The 20,055-nt window shown below is 39.8% G+C and overlaps 1 protein-coding gene across 1 annotated transcript in view; it reads left to right on the top strand.

Annotated features, from left to right (window-relative positions):
- Positions 1–20,055, top strand: part of LOC129698283 (progesterone receptor-like) — a 231,062-nt gene that overhangs the window by 177,635 nt on the left and 33,372 nt on the right. Inside the window, exon 6 of the mRNA XM_055637338.1 lies at positions 16,416–16,560. Within this exon, the coding sequence (XP_055493313.1) occupies positions 16,416–16,560 (145 nt within the window). The remainder of the gene's footprint in view (positions 1–16,415; positions 16,561–20,055) is intronic.

The raw sequence follows: 20,055 nt of genomic DNA, 5'->3' as shown, positions 1-20,055 counted from the left end.
TGATCTCTCACATGTAGAGGAAACCACATTGTGAGCAATACAGCACATTTGAAGAAACACAAAGGATTGTTGCTTCTCATGTAAAGAAGATTTGGAAAGATGAGTGAGGATAGAAAAAGTGTCTGTTGACAGTTGCTGACATTCATTTCAAATTATTAGCTTTTGAGGTTCAGATGCAGTAAACATCATCTACAGGCCTCAGACTAACAGGAAGGAATATGCTTCATGAGTAAGAAAGAACTGCAGATGCTGGTTTAAATCGAAGATAGATGCTGATGATTGCACTTTGTTCAATTCTATGGATCAAGTGTTCTGCAAGTGTAGCAATCCCCATCTTCTTGCAGCAAGACATGAGAAGTGTGTAGGAAGGAACCACAGATGCTGGTTTAAACCGAAGACAGACACAAAATGCTGGAGTAACACAGCGGGACAGGCAGCATCTCTGGAGAAAAGGAATGGGTGACGTTTCGGGTCGAGACCCTTCTTCAGACTGAAGCTTCATGAGACCTAGTTTATTTTATTTGCCATTGCCAGCTAATGATCCCTAATGTACAATACCTTACAAATCCTTTATGTTTCTAATAACTAGCTCAACAGTTCGATGTTTTTTTAATTGTGCAATTAACATTCCTAGCTTTATTCTAATTTTTATGAAAGGTTTAACATTTTTGTTTCATTAGCCATAGGACTCAGATACAGTGTGATTTGCTTGAGAAGACAAGTAATAAGGCAGGCCCCTGGGCTGACCTCATGGTGCTTATGGACTGAGGATATTTTTGGAGATAACGAGATATCATTTTTTAGGTAGTCATGGATTTCAGGTCTACCTATCACAATACTGTACATGTGGAATCGAGTTCATGTGGAATATTCAGGTTAGGTAGGCATGTGTACTATAGAAACATAGACAATAGGTGCAGGAGTAGGCCTTTCGACCCTTCGAGTCAGCAATGCCATTCAATATGGTCATAGCTGATCATCCAAAATCAGTACCCCGTTCCTGCTTTATCCCCATCCCTTGATTCTGTTTTCCTAAGAGCTAAATCTAACTCTCTCTTGAAAATATCCAGTGAATTGGCCTCCATTGCCTTCTGTGGCAGAGAATTCCACAGATTCACAACTCTCTGGGTGAAAATCTTTCTCCACATCTCAGTCCTAAATGGCCTACCCCTTCTTCTTAAACTGTAACCCCGGTTCTGGATTCTCCAAACATCGGGAACATTTGTCCTGCATCTAGCCTGTCTAATTCCTTAAGAATTTTATAGGTTTCTATAAGATTGCCTCTCATCCTTCTCAATTCCAGTAAATACAAGCCCAGTGACCCATTATTTCATCACATGTCAGTCCTGCCATCCCGGGAATTAACCTGGTGAACCTATGCTGCTCTTCCTCTGTAGCAAGAATGCCATTCCTCAAATTCGGAGACCAAATCTGCACACAATACTCACCAGGGCCTTGTACAACTGCAGTAGGACCTCCTTGCCCCTATATTCAAATCCTCTTGTGATGAAGGCCAACATGTCATTTGCTTTCTTCACTGCCTGCTTTACCTGCATGCTTGCTTCCAGTTTCTGATGTATGAGGACACCCAGGTCTCGTTGGACCTCCCCTTTTCCTAATCTCACACCATTCAGTCTGAAGAAGGGTCTCGACCCGAAACTTCACTCATTCCTTCTCTCCAGAGATGCTGCCTGTCCCACTGAGTTACTCCAGCATTTTGTGTCTACCATTCAGATCATAATCTGCCTTCTTGTTCTTGCCACCAAATTAGATAACCTCACTCCAGACTCCATCTGGAATATTAGGCTCAGTTGGACACCACACTTTGAGAAGGATGGTGGTTGTAGGAAGAAATCTCCAGAATGATACCGGGGCTCAGAAGATTTAATGATGAGAACATATCAGATATATCCAGATCAGGCACCATGTTAAGGAGAAGATGTTGTCAAGCTGGAAAGGGTGCAGAGGGGGCCTGAGCTATAGGGAGAGGTTGAGCAGGCTAAGACTATTCCATGGAGGATGAGGGGTCACCTTATAGAGGTGTATAAAATCATGAGGAATAGATTGGGTAGATACACAGAGTCTCTTGCCTAGAGTAGGGAAATCAAGAACCACAGGACATAGGTTTACAGTAGGAGGGGAGAATTAATAGAAACCTGAGAAGTAATTTTTTAATACAAAGGGTGGTAGGTGTATGGAACGAGCTGCCAGAGGAAGTAATTGAGACAGGTACTATCATAATATTTAAGAAACATTTAGACAGGTACATGGATAAGACAGGTTTAGAGGGTCCAGCTGCTGACTTTTGACATTCACTGTTATTACCATCACCATCACCAAATGGGGTCACATCATGAACTAGTTACATACATATTGTGGCAAAAAAAGAGTTGGTCAGAGGCTGGATATCCATTGACTAGTGACTCACCCTCGGACACCCAAATCATCATCCACAAGGCACAAGCCAGTAGTATGATGGAAAACAGACACAAAATGCTGGAGTATCTCTGCGGGTCAGGCAGCATCACTGGAGAAAAGGAATAGGTGACGTTTCGGGTTGAGACCCTTCTTCATTAGATTAGATTAGATTAGATTTGTTTATTGTCATTCAGACCTTTCGGTCTGAACGAAATTCTGTTTCCCTGCAGTCATACATATAATTAAAAAAATGACAAAAACACACAATCAACACAAATTAACATCCACCACAGTGAGTTCACCAAACACCTCCTCACTGTGGTGGAAGGCAAAATCTTAAAGTCTCTGGCTCTGGTTCATACATTCTCAACCTGAAATATCACATATTCCTTTTCTCTGGAGAAGCTGTCTGACCCATTGAGTTACTCCAGCTTTTTGTGTCTTTCTTTGGTTTAAACCACCATCTGCAGTTCCTTCCTACACGTATATGATGGAAGACTCTCTACAGCACAGAAATAGGTCAATCAATCCAGGATAAAACTCCTTTTTGATTTGCATCCCATCCACCATCATAAAATCTTAAATTTAACTACCAATGCACGGTGACTGCAGTATGAAGCATTTACACACTGGATAGCCAAATCTATCACAAGTGAGAGCAACCCGGATTAGCGTGTGAGATGGTTTGCATTTGGGTCTATCACAGAGATGCATCATCACCTAAATAAATCTACCATTTCCTTTTTAAACAAATAACAAGAAGATGAGTCTGCAGGTTTGTCTAAGATTATTGTACAGTTGCCACAATGCCTTCCTTCTTTTGCCATCCACCCTCACTTAACCTCTTCATAGATCCATCCAAAGAGGTTGGACAAACTTGGATTGTTTTCTCAAGAACATTGGTAGCTAGCTGAGGGGAGAGTGGACAGTCAGAACATGTTCCCCAGGGCGATGATATCAAAGACGAGAGCACAAAGCTGTAATAGATGAGAGGGGCTAGGTTTAAAGGAGGGCCTGGCAAGTTTTTTTCTTAACAGGGAGCAGTAAGTGCCTGTAATTTGCTGGCTGGGGTAGTGGTGGCGGATTAGATAGTGGCATTTAAGAGGCTTTTGGATAGGCACATGAACATGCAGGGAAAGAAGGGATATGGATCATATGTAGGCATAGGAGATTAGTCTAACTTGGCAACACATTCAGCATGGACATTATGGGCTGAAGGGCCTGTTCCTGTGCTGTACTGTTCTATGTTCTATGATCATAGCATACTTGAGGAACAAGACTCAAGAACAGCACAACTGAATCCAAGTGGGAAATATGGAGGAATTTCATAGAGCAAGTCATTGGTATGCAGAGGAGGTGTTTGTGCTGCCTTGATGAATTTTTGTGCCACTTTAACATTCACCAAACAGGGTCTTCAGTTTGATGATGTATTGCTTTATGCTACACTGACGTGCATGGCAGTGAGAGTTAGAAATGCAAACCTGAGGAGTCAGGGCCTCTTTGGATGAGGAGGAACATGAAATGCAGGCAGTGGCAGAGCAGCAGGTCATGTTGATGCTGGGATGCTCTCAATGATACCAGGACTCCTGGACTCCATGAGTCCACTTATCTGAGACTAAGAAATCAAACCTTTTTAAACCCTACTTTCAGGAACCACAAGTTGGACCTACACACTGTCACATTGCCTTTGCCACTGCTCAGCATTACAACATGTATAACAACAGTTACTAAACAGGAATGTTGCTATCCAGTAAGTCTTGAATTACAATTCTTAAATATTGTGCTAGATGCTAATGTGCATATATGCACATTATTTCTGTACATTAAAAATCTTGAATCTTCCTCATTTTTTAAGCTTTACCCAAGATAATCCAAGATTACCCACGATAACCCTTTTGGCTTCCGCAAGAGTTAGGGAGGGCTGCACTGCTCCAAGCTCGGACCACTTACCTGCACTTGGCTGACATCCTCTGTGGTTCTGAGCCCATGAGAGCCCCACTGTAGCCTCTTTCACATGACACTAGTGTGGGAGCAGACTTGACCATCAGGACATAGGCAGAGGAGAGGAAACTGACGGAGAAGTTGAGTACAACTTGGAAAACAGGGCCCGCCTCCTTTCACCATCTTCCTTCTTGTGGCCTTCTCCTTATTCCCAGCAAGCACTGACTTGTTCAGCTCTATGCAGTGGAATGTTTTCACTGACAGGAGACTGGATGGTCCAGAGGATCATTTCATTATGGCACTCATGATGTATAAGCCTCAGTGAGGGTCTATATGCCCTTGTGAGATTTGATACTGATGCTTTTTTTTTTTCACATTAACAGTTTCCATATATCCCTGATCTTTGGAGATACTTGAAGTAAATGAGAAGATCTTTGTCATGACAATCTGTTGAAAATGCCATCAGAGCAGTCAGTAGGCAGGGCTTCTGTGTACTGTTCATGGCCTCACGCAATAGCCATGACAGTGATACTTGAGGTTTCCAGCAACAATCCAGCCCCAAATATTTTGCCTGTTTAGTCACGCTGTGGGCTTAGTTGCAGGAGACGAAGAACCTACAAACCTGCACATCTTTGGGATGTGGGATGAAACCGGAGCACCTGGAGAAAACCCATGCGGCTACAGGGAAAACTTGCAAACTCCACTCATAGACAGTACCCGAGGTTAGGATCGAAACTGTTCTGGAACTGTGAGGCAGCAGCTCGACCAATTGCATCACCACACCGCCCATTAAGATGTTATGTTTGAGCTAAGAACAAACAGGCATGATTGTTGAGGGGATTCCTGACATCAAGCAGAAGGGAAAAAAAAGTTTTGAAACTTTGTGATGGAGGTTAAAGGTTAGAGATACCTAATTTACCAGATGGCATCTTGTGCCTTGAAACATTTAAGAATGATTACATAAAAAAAACTATGGTTAGCTGATAAATAATTTCTTTAAAGTATACAGTGCCAGATGCTATCAAGAACATTGGAAGTTTTCACAGCAAGATAAATGATTTTATCAAAGGGTTCAAAAGAAAAATGATGATATGAATATCAAATACTCAAGGGGGTAATAACACCAATGAAAATGTCATTGATAGTGGATTGATGCAGAAAAGATATTCAAAATTATGTTCCTGAGTTTGCTTAAAACTATGTTTCCTAAGTTAATTCATGGTTATTGTAATTTAAACATGTACTGATATGCAGATATCTTCATTATTCTGACTAAATCATTTAGTCAGCAGCAGGTCCAGAATTTAAATTAATTCCATAATAATTTGCTATGATTCCACAATTGTTCATTTCTATCACAAAGGTGTAGTCACCGAAACAATGCTGCATGATATATAGGCTGGGTGCCTATAGATATTGCAATGACATAGATTCTCGTGCTCCCTGAAAACATGTAATTGGCCATTCTGCCCATCGAATTAAAGCCGCACAATGTCAATGGGACTGCTGACTAGGCAGAGGTTTGTGACTTACATGTGAAGGCAGAGGTCCGGAACATCATCGCAGCTGATTGGTGTCCCAAGGACGATCTGGCTCAAGAGATCAAGAGGTGAGCACAAACCTCTGTAGTTCTCTCAACACTTAGGCTGGAAAACGGCAAGAAACCAAATTCAATCAGAAGAACCAGCCGCAGGCAAAATAATAAAATCAAGGAAATTTCCCTCATTTTTACTTTATGGAGTTGATTAAAATTAACTTGACTCAGATTGCCAGTATTTTTGTTTGAATCTTTAATTTATATATTTTTTTGGATTTAGTTTGTGCTTTGAATGTTAGAAGCAATGATGAACCTTCAGTTGCCATGAAGTGCAATACACAGGTTGGACCTGCCAATTTCCTTTGGAAAGGCTCTGTGGTGCACAGGGCCCCAGCCAGCAAACCAGTTACCCCAAGGAAGACAATGCCCAGACAACACTCCAGGGCCGAGATGCCTTGAAGATCACTTGCTGCCTGGCACACACAGATCAATGAGAGGTGCAGGAGAATAAGTGGATTATGCCATGTAGCAGGAACCATGATCTTCAGTTCAATTTGCCCATGTTTTGTCCCTATCCCCTCTAAACCTTTCCTATCCATGTACCTATCCAAGTGCCTTTTTAAACACTATTATAGAACCTTCCTCACCTATCCCTCTGACAGCTCCTTCTCCTGCTAGTTTACACCTCTTAACTACTCACTAGGGGAATTTACATGGCCAATTGGCCTGCAAATCTGCACATCCTTCGAATGTGGGCAGAAACCAATACACACAGAGGAACCTCATATAGTCACAGGAGGAAGATCTAGTTCCATCCAGAGAGCACCAGGGGTCAGTATTGATCCCGGGGTAACCAGAGCTGTGAGGCAGAGGCTCTACTATATGTGCCTCTGTGCTGTCCCTGGACTCTATAGCAACGATTTATGAGATCTGGTTAATTATGCTGACATAGAAACATAGAAAATAGGTGCAGGAGTAGACCATTCGGCCCTTCGAGCCTGCACCACCATTCAATATGATCATGGCTGATCATCCAACTCAGTATCCAGTACCTGCCTTCTCTCCATACCCCCTGATCCCTTTAGCCACAGGGGCCACATCTAACTCCCTCTTAAATATAGCCAATGAACTGGCCTCAACTACCTTCTGTGGCAGAGAATTCCAGAGATTCACCACTCTCTGTGGGAAAAATGTTTTCCTCATTTCGGTCCTAAAAGATTTCCCCCTTATCCTTAAACTGTGACAAAGACAAACTGACAACAAAAATAAATGACAGCGTGGTAATATTGGTAGCTTATATCCTTGAGCATTGGAACAATTTGTGGAACATATAATGGAACAGGAGGATGAGGGCAATTTTCTTTGCAGTTTGATTTCTCTGGTTATGGTTAGCAAAGTATAACTGATTTCAATAAATAAATGGAATAGATTGGAAAAGAATGGACCTATTCTTTACCATGAGGTCAGGGTGCAGATGGTCGAGCTGTTGCCTCACACCACCAAATATCCAGGTTCTATCCAGATCTCGGATGCTGTCTGTGTGGAGTTTACATGTGTTCCCTGTGACTGCATGGGTTTCCTGCAGGTGCTCCAGTTTCCTCCCACGTTCCAAAGAACTGCACGTTTGTAGATTAATTGGCCTCTGTAAACGGGCTTGAATGTGTAGGGAGTGGATGCAGAAGTGGGTAAAATATAGAATTAAGTTATCGGTGGTCAGTGTGGACTTGGTTTGCCGATGGCCAGCATTCACACTGTATCTTTCAATCAATCAATGATTTGCAAGATGGAAGATGCAGTATAGCAGCATAGAACTTTAAAAAGTGGTGTGGGTACGCTTATGATATTCTAGGATTCATTTCAAATAGAGCATGCTCTGCTTTGTTACATTTACTTTTGTTTTCTGGTGGAATAGTTGTATTTGTAAAATGTTTATTTTGGATCCAGAAGAAGAAATCTGCCGAATTATCCATTTGACACTTTACCATAATCCCTCAGCACAATTATTACAATGTCTGACTTTACAAATGAGTTCACCAGCATTCAGATGATATATTGTTGTGCCTGGTTGCACCAATATAGTTAGTTGGCAATTTAGTTCTTACAACACAGTGACTGGATGGTAATAATGGAAGGCTGCCAACATGGCCTTCCTTTGGTATTTATAGTGCCCTCCATAATGTTTGGGCCAAAGACCCATCATTTATTTATTTGCCTCTGTACTCCACAATTTGAGATACATAATAGAAAATATCACATGTGGTTAAAGTGCTCTTTGTCAGATTTTATTAAAGGCCATTTTTATGCATTTTGGTTTCACCATGTAAAAATTACAGCTGTGTTTATACATAGTCCCCCCCATTTCATGGCACCATAATGTTTGGGACACATGGCTTCACAGGCATTTGTAATTGCTCAGGTGTGTTTAATTGCCTCCTTAATGCAGGTATAAGAGAGTTCTCAGCACCTAGCCTTTCCTCCAGTCTTTTCATCAACTTTGGAAACTTTTATTGCTATTTATCAACACGAGGACCAAAGTTGTGCCAATGAAAGTTAAAGAAGCCATTATGAGTCTGAGAAACAAGAATAAAACTGTTAGATACATCAGCCAAACCTTAGGCTTACCAAAATCAACTGTTTGGAACATCGTTAAGAAGAAAGAGCGCACTGGTGAGCTTTCTAATTGCAAAGGGACTGACAGGCCAAGGAAGATCTCCACAGCTGATGACAGAAGAATTCTCTCTATAATAAATAAAAATCCCCAAACACCTGTCCGACAGATCAGAAACACTCTCCAGGAGTCAGGTGTGGATTTGTCAATGACCACTGTCCACAGAAGACTTCATGAACAGAAATACAGAGGCTACACTGCAAGATGCAAACCACTGGTTAGCTGCAAAAATAGGATGGCCAGGTTACAGTTTGCCAAGAAGTACTTAAAAGAGCAACCACAGTTCTGGAAAAAGGTCATGTGGACAGATGAGATGAAGATTAACATATCAGAGTGATGACAAGAGCAAAGTATGGAGGAGAGAAGGAACTGCCCAAGATCCAAAGCATACCACCTGATCTGTGAAACATGGTGGTGAGGGTGTTATGGCTTGGGCATGTATGGCTGCTGAAGGTACTGGCTCACTTATCTATATTGATGATACAACTGCTGATGATAGTAACATAATGAATTCAGAAGTGTATAGACGCATCCTATCTGCTCAAGTTCAAACAAATGCCTTAAATCATTGGCCAGCGGTTCATTCTACAGCAAGACAATGATCCCAAACATACTGCTAAAGCAACAAAGGAGTTTTACAAAGCTAAAAAATGATCAATTCTTGAGTGGCCAAGTCAATCACCCGATCTGAACCCAATTGAGCATGCCTTTGTATGCTGAAAGGAAAACTGAAGGGAACTAGCCCCCAAAACAAGCATAAGCTAAAGATGGCTGGAATACAGGCCTGGCAGAACATCACCAGAGAAGATACCCAACAACTGGTGATGTCCATGAATCGCAGACTTCAAACAGTCATTGCATACAAAGGATATGCAACAAAATACTAAACATGACTACTTTCATTTACATGACATTGCTGTGTCCCAAACATTATGGTGCCCTGAAATGGTGGGACTATGTATAAACACTGCTGTAATTTCTACATGGTGAAACCAAAATGTATAAATATGGCCTTTATTAAAATCTGACAATGTGCACTTTAACCACGTGTGATTTTTTTCTATTACAAATCTCAAATTGTTGAGTACAGAGGCAAATAAATAAATGATGGGTCTTTGTCTCAAACATTATGGAGGGCACTGCACTGACAGGATGGTAATACTGGAAGGCTGCCAACATGGCCTAAGCCTTCCTATGGTAGTTATATGTAGCCAAGTTTTCTGACCAAAGCAAATTGTCTCACACAATTGAATGGATGGGGGCAGATATTTATGGCGAATAAAGAGGTTGACAATTTTGATGATAGAGTAATACTGATCTTGGAGTGTGGAGTTGACAAGCGTAACTTTAAAATTAGAGAAGTAATGTCAGGCATTAACTCTTATTCTAAAGAATGAATAAATCTGGAATTGAGTGAGGTCGGTTGAGGTTGGTAAGTTTTAGTTAGGGTTAGGGTTAGGGTTGGGATAAGACTTGTTCTTTGCTGTAATACCCCCGCAGAAAAAAAAGACCTGTCAATATTAAATGTAGACAAAAATGCTGGAGAAACTCAGGGGATGAGACAGCATTTATGGAGTGAAGGAAATGGGCAAAGTTTCGGGTTGAAACCCTTCTTCAGACTGATGTGAGGGTGGGGGGGGGGGGGGCGGGAGGAAGAAAGGAAGAGGTGGAGCCAGAGGGCTGAGGGAGAGCTGAGAAAGGGAAGAGAAAGTAAGGACTACCTGAAATGAGAGAAGTCAATATTCATACCACTGGGGTGTAAACTGCCCAAGCGAAATATGAGGTGCTGCTCCTCCAATTTACGGTGGTCCTCACTCTAGCCATGGAGGAGGCCAAGGACAGAAAGGTCAGATTCAGAATTGGAGAGAGAGTTGAAATGCTGAGCCACCGGGAGATCAAGTTGGTTCTTGCGAACCGAGCTGAGGTGTTGGGCGAAGCGATGGCCAAGCCTATGCTTGGTCTCACCGATGTAGAGCAGCTGACATCTAGAGCATTAACTGTCTTTGTACATCCATGATGAACGGATATTTGGCCAACGTGTTAGAAGTTGACAGACTCTAATGGCGAGTTATGTCAGCAAATGGTCATGTCTGTGAGAGACAGGAAATGAGGGAAATAAGGAAAATATTTCTTAATTCCATAACTTTCTGATAGTATTGACTGTGGCACAATGTGACAATTCTATTAAACACCACGCTTGCTTGATCCTCCATTTCTCCTGCCCTCAATTTGTTGGGGCTGCCTTCGTCAGCAATAACAACATGATTTTTCAGATTTTTTTCGCTTGCTTTCTTTGAAAGCTTTGTAACATTGCACAATTGTTTCCTGGTACTTTTATATTTTGCCATGATTGTACTGGCTACAATAAAAGCCTTTCCCAACATGAATGGAGAAACGCAGTGCGACAGCAGCATGCAGTTGTCTGATATCATTAATGCAAAAAAAAATCTCCACCAAGTTCTTTGCAAAGTGTAATAAGAGGAAACGGATGCCAATGCAATTGGACAAATATTTTGAATTTCTGCTGCTATATCTTCAGCTCCATCTGCTGAGCGCATACATCAGCAATTTGACCATGAGGTTAACTGGGCCCTGAAGGTTTTTATTTTGATTGTGATTTTTTTGCGACAGTAAATATGCAAAATCGTCTTTGTGCAAGTCAGTGACTTGTAATCATTTCACAATTCCACCAAGCAGAACTGCGCAAAAAAAAAAAAAAAAACATCACCTCTTTTTCTTCACCCTGTATGTTGGAGTGGTCTGTGCACCAACATTCGTGCTTCTATCTCCAAAATACTTTGGAGACACAAGGATATGTCAATATCTTCAACCAAAAGCAATCCAACGACTTAGGAAGACCTTCAAAGATTTAGGCAAGGATAACATAAAACATCTTCTTGTGGGAATAATTTGCTTCAAGATCAATAGAGTGAATATCAACAATGTTGTATAGGAATGGAGGCACAAGTGTTGAAGTTTATTTCAATTATTGTTAAAGGGAATGAAGAACAGTTAGAGAAACCTACCGCACTTGGAGTCTGAACTGCTCAAGTGTAGCTGAAATATCCCAACCTTCTGACTGCTATTAAGCTGATTTTAAACTTTCAATTCACACAAGCTTTCCTGGTATTGTCCTCGTGAAGGGGCAAGAAACTAAGATTAATTAATACTAGTTACACGGATGAGCTGCTTTGCGTTACATACGCAAAAACAAATAAGATGATGCTGCTTTGACTTGTTACAGGTAACTTTAAAGATACAATTTTGAAGTCAAATTATCTTCATCAGAGTTATATCTCAGTAATGTCAAATACTGCATTGACATCAGTGAGGGATGCCCATTGGAATTAACCTAAAAACTGAATGCAAATTTTCCTAGTCATTCGAGGCAAACTTCAACCCAGCCAACAAACAGTTAGGAACGAGGACAGGATTGTGAGGAGAAACAACAGGAACTTATCTTACCAGAGCAAAATGCTAAACTAACACGTGTCTGCTCCAAACTGTGGAACTGCTGAACTTGACTCAAGCTGTTTATAATGCTGCTGATATATGTTCATGCAGAATGATTTTCCTTCTGATTTTTCTTGGCAGCTGAGCCTAGTTTTTATGAATTCATTTATCTTCTTTGAATACATGGCTATGTCAGGGTTGTTTTAATTTGGAAAATAGAGATTCTGACACATTGACCTGAGCTATGACCTCATTCGAGTTTAGTTTAGTTTAGTTTAGTTTTGGGATACCGCGCTGAAACAGGCCCTTTAGCCAACCAGGTCTGTGCCGACCACACATTACCACTATCCTTCACCCACTGGGGCCAATTGTTCATTTGCCAAGCCAATTACCCTACAAACCTGTACGTCTTTGGAGTGTGGGAGGAAACCAAAGATCTCGGAGAAAACCCACGAAAGTCACGGGGAGAATGTACAAACTGCGTATGGACAGCACCTGTAGTCGGGATTGAACCCGTGCCTGCAGTGCTGCATTCATTGTAAGGTAGCAACTCTACTGCTGCAACCACAGTGACTAGCAAATTACTAGTTCTCCTGATATTCCGATTTTCAGTGGTGACATCTTTAATCCTGTTCCTCACTGATCTTTACGTCCATTCGGTGTAAATTTTAATTTACAGTTGAAAGCCCACTATCCGACTAAGAAAATCACATATCAGCTGCAATTTTTGTTACCATAGATGCATAGTACCAGATTACTGACTATGTGATAGAAGAGAAAGCTAGTCCCATCTGAATCGGAAAGCCATTCTATTCACAATTTATGTCCTATCCTATCCCCATTTCTCTTTCCCTGGTCCTAGTATAGCATCCATCTCTATCTCCATTCAACATGTTAGCCCCATAATGACAGGTCTTCGCAGGCATGTGTTCAGGGTTGGAGCCTGTCTATACATTATTAAATGGGGGTGACTTCAAAATCTATCAGCTATGTTTCACCTGCATACTCTTAGGATGATATGTGTCCATTTGTTGCTGGAGCCCATTTTGTAGCTGTCCATTTATCGCCATTGAAGATATGCTCTTCCACAACACATGATGCTTTGTATGTCAAATTATATCATTCTGAATGGAAGGTTAATGCTTCACTGCAGAGCAGAGAAAAGGCAACATCAAATTGTTGGAAATACCATTCTCTGGATAAGATATTAAAACCCAGAGCCTATCTGCATGTTGAACTGAATGGTAAAAGTGGTACTGTTCGATGAACTGAGGGTTGATTGCCAACATTCCTCCCACAATTTGCAATAACACATGCAATTTTTTTTTTATTCATTCGCTCCATAGATGCTGCCTCACCCGCTGAGTTTCTCCAGCATTTTTATCTACATGCAAATTGACTGCTCCTTTATCTCAATGCTGTTTGCCCGACTCTTTTATTCTATGCGCAAAGCGACTGCCTTTCAATGATATGTGAAGTATAACGAGGCACAAATGTTTTGTTTTGTCTGTATCTGCCCTCAGAACAATAGGAAGGCAAACGGTTAAGATAGGAGATTCATTGACCATTTCTTTATATTTGCTTGATTCTGCAAATGTCTGGAAGACTTTACAGAATGCCCTGGAAAAGTTTATAAAAATGGCAGTGTGCTAAATAGTGCGATATACTTCCCCAAGCAAAGGCATGATGGAAATGACTGTAGATCAATAATAAACCATGAGATATATGAATCCAGTAAAGGTTGGGTCATTGTACTGGGTCAATGTCACTCCTTCATTATGAATCTTAATGTTTCAAAGGGAGAAATGAGAGTGATCACAGGAGACCTTCTTACTACCTGTATTTTGCACCTGATTGAGTTCTGAAGCAAATGCTGTATGTTCAATGCAAGCACCTACTCTGTAGCAAAAATGCTCAGTATGCTCTGGGTCAATGTCTTAATCACAGCACTGTGGTTCCTTTCAGTATGTGCATAACAAAATCATCTGGATAGTTTTTATTAAGTTTGGCTGGCTTTTAAAATCCAACTGCTGAGGCAACTAAGGGTAACAATTATGCTAAATCTTTGCTGTTACCAATCTGCTTTTTTCTATCTCTCAACTCTGCTTTTCAGTGAAATTTTGTGGCTCCCTTAAGAAACCAAATACCTCACTTCAAAGAGAATATTTCTAAAATGTCATTGATGGAAATCTAATATGTTTCAGATGCTGGGTTCAATTCTGACTAAGAGAGTCATTTGGAAGTAGCCTCCATGTGTGTGGGAGGGGACTGTGCAAGGAATCTTTCTTTTCCATTGCAAAAATCTTTGAAAAAGCAATATAGTTTGGCTAATTTTCATGCCATATGAATGAAAAATATGCTGAATGCTTCAAAATTGTAAAAATCAATTTATGCCACGATAATTTCAAGCCCTGTTGCCATTGAGATACCAATGCGCTATAAAGACACAACCTAGCAAGTCAGTGTCTTCCCATGGTTACATGTTGCCACACACCCCATGCTATATATCTAGTCTAAAGTCACATTAGATTAGTGCTAATTTCCAGTTAGCCCCTCACATTATTAAGGATCATGTACTCTGACTTGCCACCATGCCTCATTTCCAAATGTCACTTTCTTCCACAATTTTAACAAATATTTTCTGAAATCAACAACATAAATGTGTTTTGCACTGTGTCTGACACCTTGCATGGATCAATGTTATTCCCACAAGGATTTTATCTAAAAAACATATTAACATCATCCTAGTTCATTGCAGTTGTTGCAGCAACAAGTCCTTAATCAATAATCTTTTTGACAAATTATAATTATTTTAATCTATTTGGACTAAAAAAATCACCTTAATTTTGTTGACAAATCCGTGCTTATTTTTTATTATACTCGCTTTAAAATTTTTATTATAAAAGCAATGTTATCAGGTATCCAATACTTGAAAGCCTGAAACTTAAAAGGTACAAATTTTCCAGAGTGACTAAGGGTAAGGAGTAAAGAGCTGGGCATTTTTGCAAGATGCAATAAAATTCCTTGTATATCATCATAGTTCTAGTTCAATAAAGCACTCAATTTAAGAAGTGTTTTACTGTCTCTGTGATCCTGCCTGGTAGATTCATTGCTCCTTGACCTTCAGTCTAATGGCAAAAAGAACATCATAACAGAAGTCGCATTTCTTATACGAGAAATGGTCAAACATTTCCAGTTAAAAGTAAAATGCTTCCAAAGTGCAGGTGATCCAAGGTTATGCTCATTCCTGTTACGGAAATTCACACTTAAATAATTCACAAATCACTTGACTAAAAAATTTGAGAGATGGATTAAAATTTCCTCTTACAGAATCTATGTGAAAAAGTAGTAAATAAATAAACAACATATATTTCAACCCACATTTTTTTGGTGGATGCACAGATGACGCAGCTTCGAGATATGGAAAATCACAGTTTGGATCATTTTCTAAAAATGAAAATCCTTTCCCCAATAACATGGAGCTCACATGTAGTCTATATTGCAATTGTTGACATGTTATTTGCTGAGCATCACAAACACTATTCTAAAGGTTATCACTCATTTCTAAGGCTTAGTGTGATTTAAATATGTTTCAAGAGATTTGTGTGGAATTCTAACCCCAAACTGGAAGCATAAGACGGAAGTGAAATGGCACCATCAGCTGTTTTCTACAATTTGATGAGTCAATTACTTACTGGCCAAACTGGAGCCATGATTGACAGCACTCCCTTCAAAACGTTCAAACAGAAGACTACTTTTATGTTCACCATGACGACCCTCTGCAAAAGGGACTTGTGAAATGTTTATTATCCAGCAGTGCCCTGGCGCAGATAATAGGGAATGTGCCTTATGTATTGCTGTCAGTGGACGCACATGTCAATAGTTTGGAAGATATATGATACATTCTCTGCTCATCCCTGTGAGAATTTCCGGATGTGATAGCTTTCCTACCTCCGAACTACTCAAAATTAGTTGGAAAAGGACTCAAATCAATGCACCTTTCTGCTTCCAAACCCCTTGGATGGAGAAAAGAGTAAAGTTCACTCATTTGTAATGATGACCTCTAATCAGGCTATTTTAGACAATTTTAAATAATTGTCGTTGATGACTCTGGTGAGAATAAAGTGGAAACCAGTTGAAAGTGATCTCATAATGGATTAAGAGTCATAATTCCAGCCTTTGGGAATACAGACCCAGATTAATAGAACCTTTAATTAGATAAATTGAGTTACTTTAACTTGCAGGTGAGTAATCTGTCAGTTTGAACATATTAAACTCAGGGAAGTGGTAAAATATGATGATAATATGTGCACTGTACACACTATGGTATATATATATCATGCCAATCGTGTTAACAACAAGAATGTTTCTTTGTAACATTGCCCTATATATTTACAGGATTTCGGAATTTGCACATAGATGATCAAATGACCCTCATTCAGTACTCGTGGATGGGCCTGATGGTATTCGCAATGGGATGGAGATCATATAAACACGTCAAAGGAAAGATGCTGTACTTTGCTCCGGATCTGATTTTTAATGAGTGAGTAAATGCATCCTCTCATCTGGTCATGAATATTTACAAATACATTACAATAGTCATCGTGAAACTTGCAGCTTACACAATCAATGCAGGCTGTAAAATAAATCAAGCCCACTGCTAAGGAACCATTGGCAGATTGCTCACCTGGAGATCAAATGTAGGTGCATGTAAAATACTATTCAGTATACTGTACATAGGAACTGAATCCACTTTGCATCTGATCCACAACATTAGACCAGGGTGAGTTTTCTTCAGAAGGGTGACCCCCATTCATTTCAATAGTGTTGCTGACTCAGGTAAGTGGTTGAAATATTTTACTTTAGTTTATACTGTATTTAAGGTGTTTTTAGCATGTTTTAATTATTAAGTAGTATTTTTTTTTAAATATATTTGAATCTAATTGCAAAATGTCTGATATCAGAAAGATTTAAAAAAAAACTGTTGTGGGAGGTAATGGCTGATATGGATTCAGGATTCATTGCCTAAGATCTCTGCGCAGCTTGGCACCTATTCCATCACTTGGGTGCGGCATCATTTTATCAGACATTGTGGAAAACATAATTCTGGGTTGACTAACTGGAACCACGCAAGGCCCAGTTGGACAGTGTGCCAGATCTAGCCCAATCCAATCAATTGGGGCTGAATGGCCACATTGTGCCAGTATGTCGTATATATTTTAGAAACCCAAACATATTTCTTATTGAAATTGGTCTCTGTTCACTCTGAAGCATGCACAAACAGTACTGTCACTTTAGGACTATGAATAAAACATTCACTTTAGATTGCTTGGAAAAGCTGAATGAATGGAAATGCTAAACTATCTTCGAAAGATTTAATGTAATTTTGGACAAAAATGTAAGCCTTTCCAAATTGCAATTGGTGTAAAAAGAGGCAACTTGTAGGAAAGGGGAAGAAAATCCAATATATATGCATGGAATCGAGTCTGAACATTCAGCGGGTCCTACAACATCCATTCCCCATTTAATGGTTAACAAAGTGGTCATGGCATTCTATGTGGTGTGTGTGAAACAATGTTACTCATGGATTCCACAGCATAGGACAGCTACAAGAAAGTAGCAAAGTGGCTTAAGGATTTGTGCAGAACTTACAGAACAACAAAGGAGGATTGTATAAAGTAAGGGTCCTAGCAGGATAAAACGATGCAACTGTGTTTCATATATCAGGAGGCAACCTCAAATTATTTATGAACAAGTTATCACTTTACCATCCATACAAAATCTTGGAAGTCCTTATCCAGCAACAATGTGGGAATACATTTGAAGCATGAACTGCACTAGTTCAAAATGGGGACTCACCATTAGTGTTTCACAGGCAATAAAGGATTACCTTTCTAATGATACTCAAATCTTTTGAATGAATTAAAAATGGAAATGTTACGAATTGCTGTTGATCAACTTGTTTTGAATGTATCACTCATTGACACAAATCTCTTACAGAAACTTCTACTTCTTTCAATACATTTTATTTATCTCAGCAAAAGAAGCATGAATATCCAGAATAAGCTTCAGATTGGTTAAATTCTAGCTTGAGACCATTTATACTTACAGAAGCAGGGCAAAGGAATTAGTTAGAAATGCTGTTTATTATGAAATGAAAGGAACATGCTGATCATGGTGAATTATGCATCAGTTGACTTTTGACAATGAAATATAGCAAATAAATTCTCATGCAATCCTAAACATAATAGCTGAGGGCATCTTCGAACTTAGAAGCAAATATCAATAAAGCTAAAAGGATAATTTGCTTTGGTTAATTTGCTGTAGATGAGAAAAGTTTGTCATCTGCCTTCTGCTGAGGGACTCACTCTCAGAGATTTAGAGAAATATACATATGAAGCACTTCAGTACGATCCTTCTGAGTTCTATTTCATTCACTATGAAATTTTTCATAGTGCCAAGAACATAATGAATCATCTTTTTTCCTAGACTAAAATAATAGTATTATTGCCTCAAGACAAATATTAACGATCATTTTGGAATTATGAAAATAATACTGTATAAACTCTCTGTCTCCATGAGGTACAGTAAACACTTCAAACAAGTAGCCACAGAAACATTTCCCTGCACAAGTCATTATCCTATTAAATGAACACACAAGTTGGGGACAAGCAAACTTGGAGCAAGTCCCAAATAATTATGCTGAATAATTATTTACATTATAACTGATCCTTAGTGTTTCAGTTTTGACCTGGCCACAAATATCGAGCATTAAATTGCCACTAAAAGTGGGGATAGAAGTGGGATTTTCATTTGAGTAATCCTGCCCACCTTCTCTCCTAGGGCACCTCACTATTGATTGTACACTTGATTGCAATATTTAACGTTGGCATTTGAAAGTCCATTGGTAGCATTTCAATTATGTTTCTCTAATCTAATATCTCTGTTACTTGCTCTAAAGCCTTCTTAAGTTATTTAGATGTGATTTGGCTTTAATAAACCAGTCTCTAATCAATTGATACATACACAAGCAACTACTAATTCCATTCTTGATACGTGGAATTGTTCCAGCACTGCCTCATTAAATCACCTGTAGACTTTCTTGGAATAGCATTTAGCTTCTAATCCAACATTTCAATAGACAATAGACAATAGGTGCAGGAGTAGGCCATTCGGCCCTTCGAGCCAGCACCGCCATTCAATGTGATTATGGCTGATCATCCACAACCAGTACCCCGTTCCTGCCTTCTTGGCATATCCCCTGGCTCCGCTATCTTTAAGAGCTCTATCTCTCTCTCTCTTAGAAAGCATCCAGAGAATTGGCCTCCACTGCCTTCTGAGGCAGAACATTCCACATTCACAACTCTCGGGGTGAATACGTTTTTCATCATCTTTGTTCTAAATAGCCGATCCTTAATTCTCGAATCATTACAATGGAACATACTTAACATTTGACCTGAATTGACCTGAACTCATCTATTATTTAATCAAGAACTGATGTGTTTCAGTACAGAGATGAGGTCTTGTCCCTGTGCATGAAAATCTAATTCTGATGCAGACCCAAGAGTGTGCAGTAAAGGGAACCCAAAAACCCCTGCTGAACCATTCACAGGAGGAGCTAAACAAAGGGCAGTTTCATGTAGACATGCATCTCCCATTTACACCCTCAGTTCTGATGTAGTGTCTCCACCAGAAATATCCCTCTGCCTCTACAGATGCTACCTCACCCACTGTTCCTCCAGCAATGTGTGGGGTTTTTTTTGCACCAGATTCCAGTCCCTTGTTTCTTCAAAGCTAAAAACTCACCTGACTTTGGATCATGACTGGGAAAATCAAAGGGTTGAGCAGACATCCCATTCTATCATAGATTACTCTTCCATCTCCTTCACAGAGAGTAGTCAGCAATGGGAATGAGTATTGTGGCTTTTCTATTCTATGCCTTTGTTCAAGGTTGCTGTTGGACAAACATGGTTAAATATTTTGACCAAAGTTACAATTGGAAAGGAATTCCATTCCACCGATGTGCAGCTGGTCTTCA

Source organism: Leucoraja erinacea, chromosome 6 (assembly GCF_028641065.1).
Source record: "Leucoraja erinacea ecotype New England chromosome 6, Leri_hhj_1, whole genome shotgun sequence".
NCBI lineage: Eukaryota > Metazoa > Chordata > Chondrichthyes > Rajiformes > Rajidae > Leucoraja > Leucoraja erinaceus.
The sequence above is the reverse complement of the archived record's forward strand: the minus strand, read 5'-3'. Positions and strand labels throughout refer to the sequence as shown.